The sequence below is a fragment of the Sabethes cyaneus genome, chromosome 1, assembly GCF_943734655.1.
Source record: "Sabethes cyaneus chromosome 1, idSabCyanKW18_F2, whole genome shotgun sequence".
In the NCBI taxonomy this organism is placed as follows: domain Eukaryota; kingdom Metazoa; phylum Arthropoda; class Insecta; order Diptera; family Culicidae; genus Sabethes; species Sabethes cyaneus.
In genome coordinates, this window is record NC_071353.1 from 174,677,350 (window position 1) to 174,697,104 (window position 19,755).

Genomic DNA, 19,755 nt, shown 5'->3' on the forward strand with positions numbered 1-19,755 from the left:
AACTCCATCAATCGGTATAAGCAGTCCGTAAACTGTGTACAGCAATCGGGGCCTGCCACAAAAGACGATCATTAAGACTGTCGCAGTGGCCTTTTACCCCAAGGCCCTTCTGGTATACAACAAATATACATATATATATATATGTAGCTGAGTAAAAATCATTTGACGCTGCAATCCGGGACTGGGCCAAATTAAAATTAGAAATAATGGACTTACCGGCAGGAAATCTGTGTACTACTAAGGTGTAAGTGGAAGCTCAATAGAATTATTTGGATACATTCTATACAGCAGTTGCAGTCGTAATTTGTGGCATAAATCGATTGAAAGCGTTTTTGTAATGATCTGATTTGGCCGAAGACAGAACTAAACATTGTGACAAAATTTTATGGAATTCTGATGGGTCTCTTCGACCCATCCTGCACGATAGTTGACTCACCATCAGAAAATACCTACATCGGAATTCAACATTGTCCCAAGTTTTTTATTCCCATGAACACTCTGAATAATAGTCACACTATAGTTTTACCATAACCACAAGAACTTGAGGTAAGTGCCGAAACTTTTCCGCCGGTAAAGATCCTAATCTGCCTCTGTTGAGGCACTTCCTGCGGCAATAAATAACCATCGTGTCGAGTTAACTGCGTCGAATAAGTTCTGTCAAGTAAGTCAAGGCTATCGTGATCTTGCCACCCGTGCTGGCCGCATGCAGAGTCCAATTTATCACGACCGCCACCCACTGAAAGCCAGTAACAATTTTCGATATCAGAGCATCAAAATATGACCCTCTAATATAGGCAGTCCAATGTCAGTGATACACCATCTGCAGTGAACCGGCAAGCAGCCAATCTAGTTTATACATATTCATTCATTATTCATCTAGACAATCCCAAAAGCGGAGCCCCCTTCGCCGCTCTGTCCCGCTCCAACTCCTATTCCTGAAGTACATCTATCTTGGCATTGGTTTGGTGGAGCACAACTTTTTGCGGTTGAACTGAAGAACGACGCCGTCGGTCGTCTTCAATTCACTCCGAAGAGCTTGCGACAAAAATCGATAGCATCGTTTTACGTCCCGCTCTGTGCCTCTCCCCTGGGTTTCTTCGAAGACAACCATTCACAGAGAAAGAAAAAAGAAAAACAACAACCTCTTCAGCGGTTGTCGGCCCCGCTCGTATCATGCCAACCATCGAAGGGTTATCATTTTAACGACACTGGCAACACTGCACAATGTATGCCGATCGGTGGCAATATAAATAAAGGACTAATGCAGCTCTTCTGCTAAGAAGAGTGGAAAAGCTTGGAAGCGGCCAAGAAGAGGCAGATTAAAATGGGACGGACAAGTGAATGACGATAAGAGTGGCGACGAACGGGTAGCATTGTAAAGTCGTACAGTTAGCAGGGCAGAGATGCAATCAGGAGTGCACAAAGAAAAACAATAGAAACAAAAGCCATAGAACAAATCATAATAAAACACAACCGAGTAATAAAAATTAAAAGTGTCCGGACCAGAAAGGAAGAACAATGTACGGACGATTATCGAACTGAGCAGATACGAAGCACTTTAGTTTTATGGCAGGATAAACGACTTACCTAAGAAGACAGAAAGCTGAAACCAACAACCGATTAAAACTAATGGGACAAACGAGACATACGCGAACTTCTTCAATATGTGAATGCAAAGAGACTTGCTTTTATCTCTTTATACTAGCAACTCGCCATGACATCCATTAACGAGAAGCAGCCAGCAGAGCAGTACATACTGCAGCGGTCACAGTCCAATGGGTGGGGGAAGCGACATTCGGAGAGTTGCGGCTTTAGGAGATGGATAGACTCCCGTTCCGTCCCGGCTTCCTCTACACGGAAATGCCGGTTGACGACGGTGTGGTGGGCCCTTTTAGCTGACGGTATGTTTTTGCCCCGTTTCACACTGGAAATCCTCTTAGGCTTTATCCGAGAGTGGTACTTGTAGTAAAAAGCCGAACGCGATTGAAATCATTTCATGTGAGAACAGAACATGGATTGATGTTGTTTGCGTGTATGGGTGTGAGTGTTTATGCATGTGTATGTGGATAGGCAGCGAGGTGCAGAGAGCTCGTAAAAAAGTACGGCAGCGTGGATTTCAATCTAGGAAGGATATTAAACAGAGGAAACTTATTTTTTGCTCTGTGTCTTCGTCGAAGTGATTGGGTTTTATTTATGTTACTACTAGGACATCCAACACGAGCGGGCTGGAAGTGGTTTTGCCTTAAGCTCTCTAGTAGAAGTGGGGTATCGGAAAAAAAATTGATAAACAAATTTCAAATGGTTTCAATGGAAGGAAAAAAGCAAAGTCTTGGTTACAATCGCTCCGCTTTCGGAACTTTTTATTCGACAGACTTCGCAACCAACTTCTAGAGCACAGAACAATTCTAGAGCTGGCACTGCAACTTGACTCTAACTGTCTCCCGTAGCATATTTACAACAGTTACTAACACATACTGGACTCCTGCTTTAAGATCTCCGAGGATTCCTTTTTCATAGTAAAGAGGATTTCTTTACCGAGATCCTGGTTCTATTAGCAAGGCATTCTGTACGAATCTTACGCAGAATTCCTCTACACGATTCCATTGCGAGGAATCCCAGAGGTTCTGTGCGAATATTTTAGGTTCGTCCAAGAAGCTTGTTATACCAGCTTGTTTTTCAATGAAAGGAATTGGTGAAAAATAAATTAGTTTTTATTAGTTGAAGGATTGATTGAAGGAAATTAGTTGTCACAATGTATTAAAGATTAACTTTTTATGTAAGTGCCCGCCTATTTTATAGAAAGGTGGATCTCATACCTGCGCACCAAAAATCAAGTTTTACTGCATCTGTGCTGAGTGCTGACCTGTTAGAAAATTAACTGGATATTATCACACTGTCTCAAAGAAAGAAGTGGTGCATTAAAGAGAATAGACGCTTATTTGGCGATTGAACGGTTGATAATTATTGGGGCAGTCGTAACTTTTGATTATAAAAATATTTCCCAACCAGACAATCAGATAAGCAGATAGTCAATTTGAGCCTTTGAATTAAAAAGAAACGCTATCTGCCATCTGGCCCACTCTGCATCAAAAAATGTCCGTATGTTTTACTTCGCCTTCGTTCGGATTGTACAATAGATTTAGGTTAAACGAAGCTGCGAACCATTTTAGCTCTTGCATTTTTTTTCCTTTTCTTGCTTAACTCATTAAATAGAGATTCATCTTCGGGCGAAAGAAAAAAACCAACCTTCCGAATCGCAGCTGCACAGCTTCCCGGTTGCACGGTAGCGTCAACGGTGACTTCACTTTAGTACGGGTTTTAATTAAAAATAAACATATTTCACGTGATTTTATTAGCTGTTGCTACTGCTGCTTCTGCTGTCGCGAGACGGCGGAACGATATTCACGCGTGCACGCCGTAGAATAATGCGAAGCGTGCTTCCGTTGCGTCTCGGTGGGCTGCCAAGGCTGTGCTGCAGTAACTTGATCCGAACCGAGAGATAGTGGAATCTTTGTTTTGTGTGAAATTGCCAGCCGTAGGTTGTGCGCTTTGCATCCCCTACCAGCCGCGACCCGGAAAAACGGTAAAACACACGGCGCTTAAAAAAAGCTACGACCGCTGGAACCGTCCTCATTCGATGCTGACGTGTTGTCGAGCTTAGGAAAGTATCATAAAAAAAAGACGGCTCCCAACTAAGGATCCATTGTTTATCGAACGATGGAAAACAAATAAACTTGCTCGCTTCCGATGAAGAGGCAGATGGGCCCCTAACCTGCTGTCGTTCGGGTGAGGAAAGTGAGAATAATGACAGAATTTAATTAGGGGAAAACTTTTACCCGCACCGTCCCGTTCGTCACTCGATCGACGTGTGGTTTGTCGACAGACCAAGTCGAAAATCTATTAGCGGAAATTCATTTTCCAGCGGAATGACTTTGCGGGCAAAGTTTTTCGATTGATTTTGAAGGATAGAAGGCGATAAGTGTACTTTGGATTGATTTTTGGTAAAATTTTCTCATGAGATTGTTGAGGCGAAACAAAATTCAATTAAAGTTTCAACTTCTTTCTTGTAGGTAGTAGCAAGTAGGGTCGAAAGAAAGCCACTTTATAACCATTTGTATAGTCTTTGGCAAATATTACGTGACACGATTTGGGGTCACCGGTAGCTGAATGGAAAAATATCCAACCGGAGACAACGAAAACAGCAACCTTTTAGACAGGACAATAACTGTGGCTCAGTGACAAACAGACATGAACTAAAAACATGACAGAACAAAAAAACAACCAAAATGAAACGAAACTGTTACACAACTTACTCGCAGACTGTGACGGTGAAATTCTACCGCACAATACACTCTCTTCTGGGCAAAAAGTTCCAGCAGACTGAAAACAGCACCAACTGTCTGGCAGAAAATATGGCACAACACACGACTCCAGCGGCAGCTGAATTGCATAAGCAGTGAACCTGAACGGAAGAACGGAACGGAGAGTAACTTTTATTGAAATTTATAAACACCCACCAGCAGTCAGCTTTTCAGGCCAGAGGTAGTGGTTTAGAATTTTCAGGCGTAAATACGATTAGTGCGTGTTCAACGAAACTTCCTGCCTCTTACAATCTCTGCATCTTTCAGTCGTTTCGTTCCCATCCCATCACCGTCCGCAGCCTGAATTTACAATTTGAATTTCGCACGGGCGAATATTGTCACCCCAACCACAGCCGGAGCACGTACAGTCGGAGGACAAATTCTTTCCGTTTAATATCTTTACGAAGAAGTGGCTGTTTCGCATAGACCAGCTGGGTTTGGCTTTTCAGAAGGTTGCGTTGGTTTCCAGTAAATTAGAGCAGCGCAATGGGAAAATCCTCACTGATGGAGGTGCATGGTGTACGGTTCGGAAATCGAGCAACGTTTTGGGCCTCCATTGAATAATCCTCCAGCGCGAAGGGACTCACTCGGTTGGGGGTAAATGGGTCCTATAGGGAAAATATTGTTTGAAAGAGCAAATCATTATGGATGGCGTTCGGAATGAAAATGGAATCTATGTGTAATAATAAATACCCTTAACATATATGGTGGAAATTTGAGTAATATCGTTTAATGGACCTACCTTTAGCTGGAATAGATAGGATTTACTGCGAAATGCTGTGAGCAGTGCAGTTCGCAGTAAAATGAAAACAGGATCAAAGGAAAGCTACCGGTGAGTTGGGAGCACAGGCAACTTCTAGCATCAAGAATGGGGAGCAGAACCTTAGAGCTCACCCTATATGCAGAGCATGCCAAAGTCATTACAGAAATGAAATCTTGTGATTTGGCAGCGCAAAGAAGGGTAGTTTTAAAACGACCAACAAGAAGAGGAAGTGAAAAGTTTCAGGCACTGGCAGACGTAACAGGCCAGTGAATCTTACATGTTCTCATTACACGACAGGTCAACTGTTTTGTTTTCATTACTATAAAATGCATTGAAACAAATTAATTGAAACAAATTAGCTAAAAGTTGCCATGTTGCATTATTGGGTAACTCTAGTTTGATTTTTAATTTATTTTCAGTTGATGAAGCTTATGTCTAAATTTTTTCAACAACACCTTTGTGCTTACTGAAAATCTATTCACTTTGATAGTGAAAAACTAATTGTTAGAAACGTCAAAACGGTTTCGCGTCTTCTTCGATTTTTTCAACAAACATCGAATCCAGGATTACTATAAAGTGTTTATTTTTTGGAAATCTATCATCTCATGTCATCAAGTGAATTTGGTACAAAACCCTGGCCCAATCTACTTTGTTGAGAAGACTGGTAAAATCGACCTTGCAACCGTTACAATGAATATTTAATCTAATGCTACTGTGAAGTTTGAAGACGTAGAGCCATACTTTGATCAAAGCGTAATTTTTATTTTACAATTTTCAGTTTAGTTATTTATTCGTATATCTCATCGGATAATTTGAGTCTAAATGAACACTTAAAAATTACTTAATTATTAGCATTTACATTGTCAAATGCAAGAATTCGTTGACAATAAATATGTAAGGGTTCGTCAAAATTGAAAAGGTCAGCAAAGCTATTAAATTGTCTGCTCATGGAAGCGACGGTAGAGTTGGCAGCGAATTGTGTTTAACGACAAGGTCGTTAGAGTACAATTATGGCAGTCAGTATGGCACCAAATATCACCCTTCCCTTCCCTTCCTCAGTATATCAACATGCTCCCATAGACTAGCGAAAACAACTAACCTGCTAGCCGTAATAAGATCTTGTAACTCGAGGCACTAAACATTGCATTCTATAGGTTCTTTTACTTTTTGGGTCATAAATTACACTAAATGCTGAGATTTATAAAGATTACAGATATTCATCACTATATTTGCACTTTTTCGCCGTCGATTTTTCATTAGTTTTTTTCAACCGTTCCTTTCGTCACATCACTCGCAAAACTTAACTTGATGCACAGAAAACTATAATTTAACACCCGAACTGTTATTAGTAAGATGTTACAATGATTTTGCCCAAACTGTTCACTTGATTTGATAGGAAAAATATTACTTTGTTTCGATTCAATTCCGAATTCATGACCGTCGTTGTTATACGTTACCAAGGGAACGGGCGTATAGATGCAATGATATCAACGTAAACATTTGAGTATGAAATTGACCAATTATTTATGCTATTAAATTAACGGTCGTAGAGTGTCGATAATATACTTATAGAATCTAGCTCTAGTTGAGCTAGTCGGATCTAGCTCAACAGCAAACGTAGATACGTTTCATAATTGTTCTTAACAGATCCTTACCTACTTCTAGCAACTCTGTTCTTCTGGAAAAAGTACTGAAATAAGTAAAAAATGCAACTAGACTCTGACGACCTTCACCTTAATAGGTGTCTTCCTGTATCATCATTCTGGGTCGTAAAACTCTTGAGGGTACGTAGAGTCCGAGTTGCGATAGGATGACCGGTGCATCATACTCACCAGTTAAAAGCTTGCAGACAAATAAAGATTGCGAAACCTGTCTTCGTTGGTTTAATCCCAACAGACGAAAACGGTCTTTATATGGCGTTTTTCTCGCCAATTATTACCTACTACAAGATCCTACACCTTTTCCACACTATTCAGTTTGGCTCCTGAAATTTCGTAATCAGACGGAAATTTCCTAATTGCTCTTCTAGTACGATTAAAGCTGATGCCGCAACATTTCTCCACACTCAATAACAATTGTTTCCTTACTGGTGCCACTAAACAAATCCAGAAGTTTCTGTAATACTCTGTAGTCCTCGATTTGTCTGACTACAAGGTAAATTTTCTAGTCATCGGAGAAGAAAAGCCTTCCACCTTCATTAAGTAGTAACACTGCATCGCTTATGTAAATACAGAATAGCAGTGGTTCCAAATTGCTACTTTGTGGAACACAAGAACTATTTGTTAACGCGGCAAACTGGCATTGTTGTACGCAAGTTGAATGAAAAGTTGCCGATGGAAGTGTCACACTCGAAGGTGAAATTTATGAGAAAGCCGGTTTCAACCTAGGACAGGACGTGACACGTTGTATCGCAAAAGAGCCAATTTGCTGTCAAAAAAAGCCAGCTTCCTAATTGGCTGATTTCATACGTGCAACTGTAGAAACAAAAATTCACAAGGGAAGCGCAAGAGTGTTGCTGGAAACCACAGCAAACATTGAAACCATCAAGTTTTTCACGTTACTAGCTTTTTAAGAGTTTTTTATCATGCCGTGTTGACATAAAACAAACTAAATCGAAGTGTCTTATTCGATCAGATTAGATCTATTTTAGCGTAATTAGTGATCAACTAGGACAAGTTACTTCTATCATAAACTGCAGCTGCATTCTTGGAAACACTTTCCGTTGCCGTAGTAAATTTTGAAAGGGAATCGCCGAAACAAAATGAAGAAGGATAAGAAACCACGTGTCACGTCCTGTCCTAGGTTTCAACGAAACCTCGCGTGTCAAATTCCACAGACTCCTGTTCATGGTAAGGTTCGTAGCAGATTTTAGTTTGTTTTCGTGAATAAGCCCACAAAAAAAGTCGCGATTTGGCAAGGGATCTATTTATATGACAAGAAAACCAGCGTTTTTGTGACGGATAAGATTATCAATTCGGAAATATACAAATGTGTGTGCCACAACAAGCGAATTTTACCCTTCATTAAGTTTCATGATTACAACAAGGACGCATGGTCCATGGTGCAAAGCCAATGGAATCCAGTTTATCACAGAAGCACTGAGTTCACCAAATTGTTCCCAGTTCCATCTAATGTATTGGGCGTATTAGGTGATAATGAAGCGGAAGCTGAAGATGAACGGAGCAGTCACCAGCGACATTGGTCAGATGAAGAATTCGAGGAACCGGTTCGAAGACCGTGACTGAAGAAGGTGTGCGCCGGCTGATGAGCGATATCAACAGTATCAACAGAGTCGTCTACGTCGGCTGAAATCACCAACGAAATTTCCCAGCATGTGGAAATTTATCCCGCCGCGTGCGCCTAACTTCGGTGGCCTCTGGGAGCCTGCCGTGAAGTCTGCCAAGATGTCACTCATTCGAGTTCTGGGTCAACGACAAGTTTTCATTCGAAAACATGCAAATGATTCTCAAGGAGGATGGCAATGCGGCTACGGAATGGCCTCTAGCTCGTATCATTGAAGTTTTCCCGGGTCCCGACGACGTGGTTCGGGTTGTGAAGTAGCAAAGGTAGCAAAAAAGCAAAGGTAACTGATCATAAGGCTCATTCGTAAGCGAAACCCAAAACTATCATCAAAAGACACAGCGTTAGGAAGTTTCAATGCGCAAGTTGTCCCGGATCGTACAAATGCTGGATTTAAATACAATCGAAATACGATTGCGACGTTATAGATTCGGACAAATTTCTGGCAAAAAAGCTTTACATCTCGTTCATTCTGCAGACCCGGAAACCTGCAAAATACAAAAGCAGTTCCTGTAAAAGTTACCAACCGGTAAGCAATCTGCAGCTGTGGAATAAAAAATCATACTTGCCACCGATGGATAAATACTGATGGGTTGCGAAAGGCAATCTGAAGAAACCGCAAACGATGAGAAAGAGTTCAAGCGAAAATGGAGTTTGGCTATCAAACAGACCGGAAAACAGCTGGTGCCAAGGATGATGGTCCGAGTTTAGCGAAAAGTTCAAGCACTGTGTTATGATAAGAAGTAAAAGCTAAAATAAGTAGCTTAGAACAAACATAAAATTCAATTGTTTAATAAAATTTTCATGCCTGAGTTTCTTTATTCAGGAAAACAAAACTTGTAATGAAACATTATTGATATGAAACAGTCGTAATCAAATTTGTAGAACTATTCTGAATTTCATTGCTAGTAACGTTCAGATTCTTAGCTTTCGAGCGATTCCGTAACAATTTCTTTTAACAAATGTTCAGAATAGTTTTGCAGTGAGCTCATGTAGATTAGTTCTCAACTTATAACATTCCATTTTCAACACACCCATTGTGTGTAAACCCGATCGATTCAATCGATCTAGAGCTTTTCTTTATTATGGAAAATAAACGTTTCAACCGAAGTCACCCTTTAGTCGTTTTACGAAATTCAAAATACAAATTCAATTCCATCACCAATGCAATGTTTTGATATTTAATACCGTTTAGAACTTTCAAACCGGAATCAAAGGGTTCCCTTCGAACCGCGCGGAACTGTAGTTAGCATCCAGCATTATCTGGCTGTATAATCTCCAATTATGCTAAGCAGCGCAGCGCCTAGTGGTGGCAGCAGCCGGTGTTATGCCAACTTTCCGAATTTCGCTAGCACCAAAGTTGAGCGAACGGGGCAAAAACCGAATGCCCTACTTTTTCGCCGTTGTGCTATAGAGCTGGTTCATGAACGACTACTTTTTTATGTTCACCCTCGAAGTCCAATCTCGTAAAATTTAACCAGGTTGCTCGCGAATGCTTTGAAGTGGCCCTGGAAAATATATGCCAGAATTTCGGTCCCCAGGTTTAGCTCGGTCGAGTCTGGTTGAGTCATAATGTAAAATTCAATTTTCTCCAACTCTTTCTCATTCTACTCAGCTTCAACGACTAAATTGGCCTACTGGCGAGGGTTCTATTCTGCAGGAAACAGTCAGAGGGCGAGTCAGTTTGCGGTATTGACTCCAGGTTGGTCCAGGCAAGTGACACCTGCGAGTGTGCCCAGTCCCGCTGGCCGGTCGTTAAACCCTTGCTGATTGCCGGTTGCCTGCCTCGAGAAGGAGTGAAACAAGGATATATAAAAATTATGAGTTTAATTTTCTGCTTCCTTGATTAAACTGGCAAACCGAACCGGAGATCGCCGCTGACCTACCGGCCGGACTGAGAGTCATCGTCATCAGCGTCGTCATCATCATCATCATCGTTAGCCGGCTGTTTCCTATTTTTCTTGCGGTAAAGAAAGAAGTTTCCAAGTTATTTCCCGGATTATTGAAAGTGGATTGTCGGTCCAGCCGAAACCGCATTCTGCAGTAGTCATACGGTGCTGACCTCGATTTCCCAAACCACTTCTGCTGTTCGAAGTCGATATAAACCGAAAGATAGCGTCGTCTGTAGGTATGTGTGCGTCGCGTGCTTCTCGCTCTAGAGAGCGGAGTGGGAAAACTTCAACCTAATTTATTTTGCGAGTTTTCTGTACGAAAAAAAGCGATAAAATCATTTAACGGAACAAAGTTACTGGCAGTTGGGATAGAGAAAAGACGATGCAGCTATTACCGGTAATTTACTCGGTATGCACTTGAGAGTTTGAATTTTGTTTTACAACTAGTTTATTATAATAAAGGAATTCATATTTTTGTCCCGTCTAAAAAGAGATGAGCAAAAAGTACAGTTTAATTTAAATTGATTAGCTTCAGAGAATGAAATTGCTACAGGTATTTCCGACTCCAGCAACTGGTATCGGGAAAAAACCAAACGGTCACAACCGGTCGGCGCTCGACTTCAGCTTGTGCCATCCATACATCACTCGATTTGAGCTTTCAATTGAAATAATAATATTCCATCTCCTCTGCATACCGGTTGCACGGTTGAGATTGCTGCAGTCAAGTGCACCGTGTGACTGACTGACTGACTGGTGTTCGCCATTGTCGTCGTCCCCGTCATCGAAAGGAGGAGGGAAATCGATGATATTGGCATTGCTGACATAGTAAAAGCTGCTGCAGTCGTAGCATGAGTGGCAAAATCACATATTTGCTACAAATGACTTCGTAGAATCCGAACGCTAGAGCAGCAGATCAGCTGCAGACTGGCTGCTCAGGCAGAAAAAGTGCTATCAAGCAACTACTGAATGCGAGCAGAGACGGACAAGTAAATTTATGTTTTCCAATGTGCGACATAAAAGTCGATTATGTGTTCTCCACTTTACTTCTAGTAAAATGCTTGTATTAGAGGAAAAACACGAATGCATTAATAATTTGTGGAATTTAGCTGCAGTGAATAGTTTGATTCTATAATCTTTGTTATTTTAAGTTTTATCGTTAACTTTGTCTCAGTTATTCGCATTAAAACCCACACTAACTGCTATCATTCAAATTTACTTGGTTTGGACTTTACGGTAAACAATTTAATTAGGAGCAACTGAAAATAAATGTATCTGAAAAAACACAGATTAAAAATTGAACAATTCCGTAAAAGTTTCCGTAAGTGAATCGATCTGAGTTGTAAACCTGTCACAATGACTGCAATAAAAATATATCGAAACCGCAATACTTCTCCAAAACGAAACCGAAATACCGACCTTTGGACAAACGGCGATAAAACTAATGTCCGTCCGGTTCTTTTTCAATATGCCTACGGCCACATTTACCGCAACCGGTTGCATTCCGGGCACATCCTACTGTCATAACGACCGATAATTAATGGCTTTTTGTGCACCCAACAATAAACAGCAATTAATAACTGACTGCAGCAGCAGCAGCCATCCTATCGTCATCAACTGAATGCAGCAGAATGCCCACCATTCGAGATCAGCTAGAAAGGGGCAGTTTCGACGGCCCTTCGAGCTGGCGACAAAAGGCCAACGGTAGCCCTACACCCGTCAGGACTTTCTATGATGCTTGCTTCGAGCCGACATTTATTGATCAATCGCCGAGTTCAATAGTGGGAGGGGGAAGAGTTAGCACTGTTCGAAACACTCGTACGCCGTCATGTGGCCGCAGTCTGGCTGTTACTGGACTGCTCTAGGCACTAGCGTGGCCAGCGTAAAATACTATCCGTAAACCATGGATATAAAAACCCCTCTGTCTCCATTAGCTAGAATTCTACCTACGCTTGTGAACTCGGTCAGAACTGAGAAAACGGATGGGAAATTCTGCTCGCTCGTTAATTAATGAAAACGTTCCGAATTCTCCAATTTTTTACTCGGTCTCGCCACGTCAACAAAATACTGATTGAGCGAGAAATTAGCCCCCAGCAGCACGGTATGACCTGGGTATGACCAACCTGAACGACGGCATTCGAACGGTGTCCAGTCCAGCCACGGCCTGTTGTGCTGCCACAGGTGAGCTAATAAAGAAGTAAAAAAATTGATGTTTTGATACTTTTATTTGATTTTATTGTCCTCTGGACTTTGCGACCGAAATCGATTCGAGTGAAAAAGGCAGGAGTCTAATGGATTATGATTTGATGCAGAACGGACTGCGCTTTTTTCAATTTTGCTTTAAGTCCCACTGGCCGCAATGCCAGGAATCGCACTCTTATCAAAGTCGACTTACGGTGATAGCAAAGCTGGCATTACCTTTCCAGAGGGACCTTGATTCGCACCCAACAGCCATAAAATACGGAAAATATCCACTTCAACCGTATAGAGAATCTAGAGCGCGCTTATTGTTTTGCTTCATTCGATTTTTTCTAACTCCTCTTTTTCCACCAACACAACAGCAACAGTCATCCCCAGATGAACAGAGTGTTATTGCTTATCATTTAATATCACAAGCCTGCTAGAAAACCTAGAGTGGTAACCGGGGTAATATGAGCACTAATCCTTTTTTTGTCCAATGTCCTCTAACCTCCAATCAACCGTAAAGGTTCACAAATCAGAACTGTATCAAAAACTTAATATTTTTCAGCAAACCTTAACTGTAAAGTCAATATGAGCAAAAAAGGGTGGCTCATCTTATCCCGTTCACCCTTATGTACTTCAACCATTAGTGTTCGTCTTCGCGAATGTGATCACCAACAGCACCATCCGCAACGCAAGGAGGCAGGAAAATTTGCATATCTTACCTGATTGTGGCTGAGCGTGTAGAAAAATGTTGAGCATGTAGCGAAAACCAAATGGGTGCTTTGTCTGCTCTCGGGGCTTGGGCGTAAGTATTTTCTAATCCTCCGCACAGGCGAACATTGTTTTGTCGTTGCTTGGTTGCGTCGGCTGAATGTGCGGTGTTCTACGGGTTTGAAGTGGCATTTTGTTCCAGTTATCGTGGTCAGACCGGAAGAATGCTGAAGATGGTTGTTGTTCCATTTTCTCCGTACATATCAGCAGTGCGAAGTGCGAACGATTCCTGCTACAGCTAGGCATAGGATTGCCATTTCCGTCTAGCCTGAATATTTCGCTGAGATTTTCATCCGTAAGAATCTTCTTCGTGTTAGCAACTAACAGCAAATTTTTTATTGGATATTTTAGTTGATACGCTTTGGTTTTATTTCGTTTGGTGATGGATGTATCAGATAAAATGTAGTCTAAGTTCGTGGTTAGTTCAAGTATTCAAGTTCAAGAATTCGGCTTGAATAATATATACTTACTTACTTACTTAGTTAACCTCGTCAAGGCCTGCATAACGTAATTCCTCCATTTAATTCGGTCCAAGGTATCTTGTCTCCAGTTCTCCGGTGTTCGCTAGATATCGCTCCATCTAGTCTTGCAGCCTCGCTCGCTGTCTCCATCTTGTTCGTTTCAGATTCGTTACAAAAGCCATTTTTGCAGGATAATTTCTAGCACCTGCCGTTTGAAATCTCTAATTACTCTCTGGTCCTCTTCTAACAGTGTCCACGCTTCATGCCGTAGAGGACAATCGGTTTAAATAGCGTTTTGTACAATGTGCACTTTGTACGGAGGCTTAGATTGTTCGACCACAGTTGTTTGTGGAGTCCGTAGTAAGTCCGACTTCCACTGCTGAGACGCTATTCTCACGGTTGATTTTGTTGACCCCTGTTGCCAGAGAGGCAAGGTATATAAACTCGTCGACTACTTCAAACTCATCCCCATTGATTACCACGGTACGGTCCAACCGAACCCTGTCGCGCTAGGTCCTGCCGGCCAGCATGTACTTCATTTTAGACGTATTTATCTTCAATCCGATCTTCTCTGCTTCGCATTTTAGTCTGGTTTACTGATCTTCCGCCGCCTCAAATGCTCTACCGATAGAATCCATGTCATCGGCAAAGCAGATAAATTGACTGGATTTTTGAATAACAGGTAGCAAAGACTACTCCTTGTCGAAGTCCCCTGCGAGATTCGAATGGATCCGATCCGACGAGATTCTCACACAGTACTGGATCCTATCCTATCTGGATCCTATCCATCGTAGCCATGATAAGTCCAGTAAGGTTATCCGAAAGACCGTTTTCGTCCAAAATTTTCCATAACTTTTGTCGGTTAACACTATCATATGCGGCTTTAAAATAAATGACTACGTGATGTGTGTGAACTCGAAAGACTCGGAAAGATGATCTACTGCAGGGTGAAGATTTGGTCCATTGTAGACCGACACTCCATAAGCCGGCCTGATAGCTTCCCACGAATTTATTGGCTATTGGCGTCAGTCGATGGGAGATAATTGCATTCAGGCATTTCAGGATAATGATCGCACGGTAGTCCTCACAATCCAGCTGATAGCCTTTCTTGTAGATAGGGCCAATATCCAGGTCTTTTCATTCTTTTGGTAATTGTTCCGTATCCCAAATGAGGACAATGAGTTCCGCTTCAATGCCATCTTGCTGCTTTGTTGTTCTTCGCCCGCTGAATGCCTTCTTTAAGTTCGATTACCGATGAGGAGCGCACATCTCTATTGCTAGCTGCACGGATGAAGTTACTTCTTCCACTATTCAGGCATTCATGGTAGTGCCGCTTCCTCCTTTCGATCCCCGCATGATCGTTTGTCAAAATACATCCATCATTATCTCTGCACATTTCGAACCGCAGCGCAAAGCCCTTGCGAGATTCGTTGAGTCTTTAACAGAATTTCCGTGTGTCGTGAAAGCAGTACAACGACTCGAATCCCTCGCACTCCTTTTGCCTCTGATGGCATTTCTTCTCCTGGATCTCCTGCCACAGACTAGTAGACGTTACACTTTGAACAAATTTTCTAGCAAAACATCGGCAAAATAGGCTATAAATTCATTAATTCTAGTACTTCAGATGATTTTTTGTTAAAGAACCGTCAACTTGTTTGAGTGCCTGGCCCGTTCGAGTGGTCTTTTGCCAGCGTCAAGTCGAATCGACCGTCACAATTACGGAAGCAGTTTCAATATTACTTTTAAGAGTGTGTAAGTACTGAGTATTGACGCTTTGACTGTTTTAGTCGTTAGCTGGATCCAGTTAGGGATCTCCAATATTGAGACAAATCCGAAATTTAAAAAGGTACTCACCACGATTGTTGATATCAGTACACTTCCTAATTGTGTAATAAGCGTGGACATCGTCGCCAACGCGCAAGTTCTTGTTGACCTCTATACAGCCGCAACTTTTTGAGTAGGAATTTCGGAAACATTACCAAGCCGATGCAATAATGATATCGTATGATCCCTTGGCGGTTGGTATCTCAGTTCTGATGTATTCCCATTTAATGAAATCTTTCATAAGACACGGTTGTTAACTAAAGTGTTAACTAACACAGCTACAGGGTGTATGCAACAGCTATTAATCTTTGTCTTATGGAGGCTACAACTTTTCTACTACAGCTAGTACCCGAGTTCGTCTTGGATGTTGGATCCAGATTGATATCGAATTCGTAAGGACTCGCGATAATCTCTGATCTTTCGTTGTAACGCCCATTACAGCAACTTACAGGACCACTGTATTGCTACCAGCACGTCAGAGCTGCCAGATTACCTAAATTCATTGAATTCGGATGTTCACCTGCTGGTGTCAGGGCTCATAAGTTTTGTGTTGCTTTGGATTTATTTTTCTTAGCCTAGTTTCTTGAAAGCGAAATTTTATGAAGAAATTTGCTTCCAACCAACCCATTAGGATTAGACCGTTGCACGAAACCCCAGTTTTTTGCCCCTTCCTTCACGCCAAGCTAAGCTGAGAACCGAATTCTTTACCTAGTCTGAATTAGCCAGATAACTTAACTTGAACGAACGAACGGGTACAAAAATTTGGTTTTATCTGCTCGATCTTATGCTCTATAGCGAACAGAAAGGCGTTTTGCGAAGAACCTAGCTAACCTCCCCCGCGACTTCCCTAGCGGAAGTGTGCCAGTTTTCTGATGCGGATGATTCAATGTGACATACACTCCGGTAAATGTAAAGAAACTGACAGTCAGTTTCTTTAGGGAAAGCGAACCAACTGCGCCGACGCGTCTGGATCATTAATGATCTCTATTATCTATTATCCTTTTCCTTTTCTAAACATTATGCGATCGTACGTTCAAAATTGTTGATTTTATTATAGAGTGGTTTAACCGACGGGTCATTCACCACTCGTACGTTTAAAACAAAATAACTGCATTCCCAAGTTTTATGGTTCAAATATTATGATCTATGGGAAGGATGGAAAGGAAGGAGGGGGGGGGGGGGTAATAGGTAGCTATGGTTAACAAGTTGTCGTTGTGACTCCTATCTTTTGTCCAATGCTGGAAGGTGCATGGGTCGAACCAAGCTGTAATCAGAGATTATAACTCTGATTTTCAAATCCGGTTATAATCTCTGATTACAGCTTGGTTCGACCCATGCACCTTCCAGCATTGGACAAAAGATAGGAGTCACAACGACAACTTGTTAACCATAGCTACCTATTACCCCCCCCCCCCCTTCCTTTCCACCCTTCCCCTTCACTCCCGAAAAAATCCTTCTTCATTACTTTCCCTTACCGTCCCTTCATCAATTGTAGAATCATCGTTTCAAAATAAATATTAATATTTAAGAGCCGATCATACGCAAAACAAAATATTGACAAACTTACGAACTAAAAACGCTAAACAAAAAAATTCTTTCATTGTACCGATCATTTTGAAAGTGATCGGTAACAATGTTTCATTTTGGCAGTTACGTAACTATGAAAGCATGGGTAGTTTAATACACAAATTTTTAATTTTTCCTCACAGTAGAGTAGAAAGCAACTCCTCCCATTGCTTAGCCAGATAAAATAAAACGGATAGCATTTAAATATTCGCCGTGATTGTATAACATTTCGCCGAATACCATTTCACAGAAAACCTTATCGCGAAAAGAAAGATTTACTTTTAACTTCTCGCTGGATGATAATTTTAATACCATGGAACGTTTTGCGAAAATCAAGAGTAACTTCAGACCGATACGCATTTCCAAAATGTATAATTTCTAGTCATCTTTCGGATAAGTTCAAGCAAACAGCGAACTCGAAAAATCTATTCACCAGTTCATTGCCAAGCGAAAATTGTTATAACTCCCAAGAGAAAGCGAATCCGAAAAAAAATCAATCTACAGCAAAGGAGCATAAAATATCGTTCTTATCATGCGGTGGACACCGGTAAGTTTCCGGCAGCCTAAACCAAAAAAGAGGTAACAAAGTGCCAAAATCCGTAGCTGAGTTCGTTTTTATGCTTTACGATCTGGTGGTAATGATTGTGGCTATCCCGGTAGAGAAACCGACAGCTGCTCCCTCTGTGATAGCGCTGATACACCCATAGTTTTCCGTTCGATCAATATTTTTGAACATTTGAACATTTTTGTTATATGCCAGCAAACCATGAGCGTGACGTTACTTTCCTTTGGTTGGTTACAAGTAGGTACGCTGACGGTCGAATAAAATAGAAATGAACCGAAGCATGATGATGCGTTTATCTCCGTGCTGCATCATCGCATGGGAGCGTATCATCCTGCCGGATTGGTCATAAAGATCGGTCAGACGTTTTAGAAAAAAATCCATCGAAGTGACATAAAACGGGATTTGCTATGTTATTTTTTATTTACGAAGACCATCATCTTCGTAAGGGTATTAGCCGATTAATGGCTCACCTCGAAAATGTGTGACGATGCGATACTTTTTATCGAATCCAATAACGACTGCGATCCAAACTGGGACCGACATTTACCGAAGGATTAAACTTCCTCCGGTTCGATCCTCCTTCCCCTGAATGCCACATGATTAGGTAAATGTATAACAATAATAATTATCCTTAATACTAAAGCACACTACCTCTGTTGCACTGATACAGGCCATTTTTTGTCCGCCCCCTCGCTGTCACTGAAACTAATGACGGCTTGAGAGGTCGGACAAATCAGCGCTGACATGCTGTCAATCTGTTTCGGAGCTCTCATCACCCGGATCGGCCTAGGATCAGGGCCCTCAAATACCCGCCGGAGGCACACTGAAAGCGGTCGAGCTACTGCAGTGCCTGGTAGTTGTTTATCAGCTTTTGCGCTAGATTAACGCGATAAGCCCATACCAAACATATTGCCGACAGAAGCCCACCTCTCAATTTCCTCAATATCCGCTCGGTTGGATGAGTGTCCGGCCCATAGCGACCAGGCGAAACACGGAGAGAGGTCGGTTTCTGGTGGGCAAAGCACCAACCAAAAGCGCTCACAACCCTTTAGAACGACTTTTTCCTTCAGTGTCTACCGCATACGGTTGATCCTATCGGATTGCTCTGTCGTGCGGAGAGGATAGTGTATGAACAAACATGTAAATATATTTCACATGCTTGCACGCCATTTCTGTCTCCTCCGGTAGAGTGGGCGAGGTGTAGTGTAACAACAGTAGGCCTTGGATTACTTTAAGCATTGTGTATGTAAGCATGCTATTTATGCTCTTGTTGTTGCTCAGTACCAGAGGAAAAAGACACGATGATACCGGTTGCTTCGGTAGCCGTTTAATTGCCCCTCTGCAGCAGTTGGCTAAAGCTTCGACAAAGTGCCCTGCTCCTGCTGCGTGGGAAATGGGAAATTTCATTCGAACTATTGACCGACCGTTCGAACGACGACGACGACGACGACTGCCTTTCGAACGATTGCTCCGATAATGATGACTGATACATACTACAGCAGCACATATTTTAATTTGTGTGTTCATTTCAGTAGCTAATTAGTTCATTTGTTGCTGTTTGGTCTCTTTTCAGTTGTTCAAGCCGGATACCATGAAAAGCGGCTGCTGCATCATCTATTGGATAACTACAACGTGCTGGAACGCCCGGTCGTCAACGAGTCTGACCCGCTACAGCTCAGCTTCGGTCTGACGTTGATGCAGATCATCGATGTGGTAAGTTATAAACTTTATTATACGATTGCAAAAAGCGACATGGACCACTGCAGATAACTTCTAACGACGTTCCAGTGAGCTTTCAGCATTAGGTACCAGCTAAAAAATGAAGAGCAAAACCTTGTATAGAGTGCTGTGGTTCGGCCAAATTCCCAAATGTGAATCTGAACTCACATATTTCATGTCCTTCCGTTCCTGTACTCCCAAGCGCTCCATTTTATGTGAGGAAGTCAATTTTTCTCCAATTTTACCTTCAGCTACCGAACCAAACTTAGCTCGTTCATTTCTTTTCTGTTGGCTTTTCCCCCAAAAATGGAGCAATAATAGATCAGCCTCCGGCGAAAAGTTTCTTGTTTGG

At 41.8% G+C, this 19,755-nt stretch overlaps 1 protein-coding gene across 1 annotated transcript in view; it reads left to right on the forward strand.

The window, feature by feature from the left end:
• Window positions 1-19,755, forward strand: part of LOC128743541 (neuronal acetylcholine receptor subunit alpha-7-like) — a 129,121-nt gene that overhangs the window by 27,605 nt on the left and 81,761 nt on the right. The window contains exon 2 of the mRNA XM_053840142.1: window positions 19,258-19,397. Coding sequence (XP_053696117.1) covers window positions 19,258-19,397 — 140 coding nt within the window. The remainder of the gene's footprint in view (window positions 1-19,257; window positions 19,398-19,755) is intronic.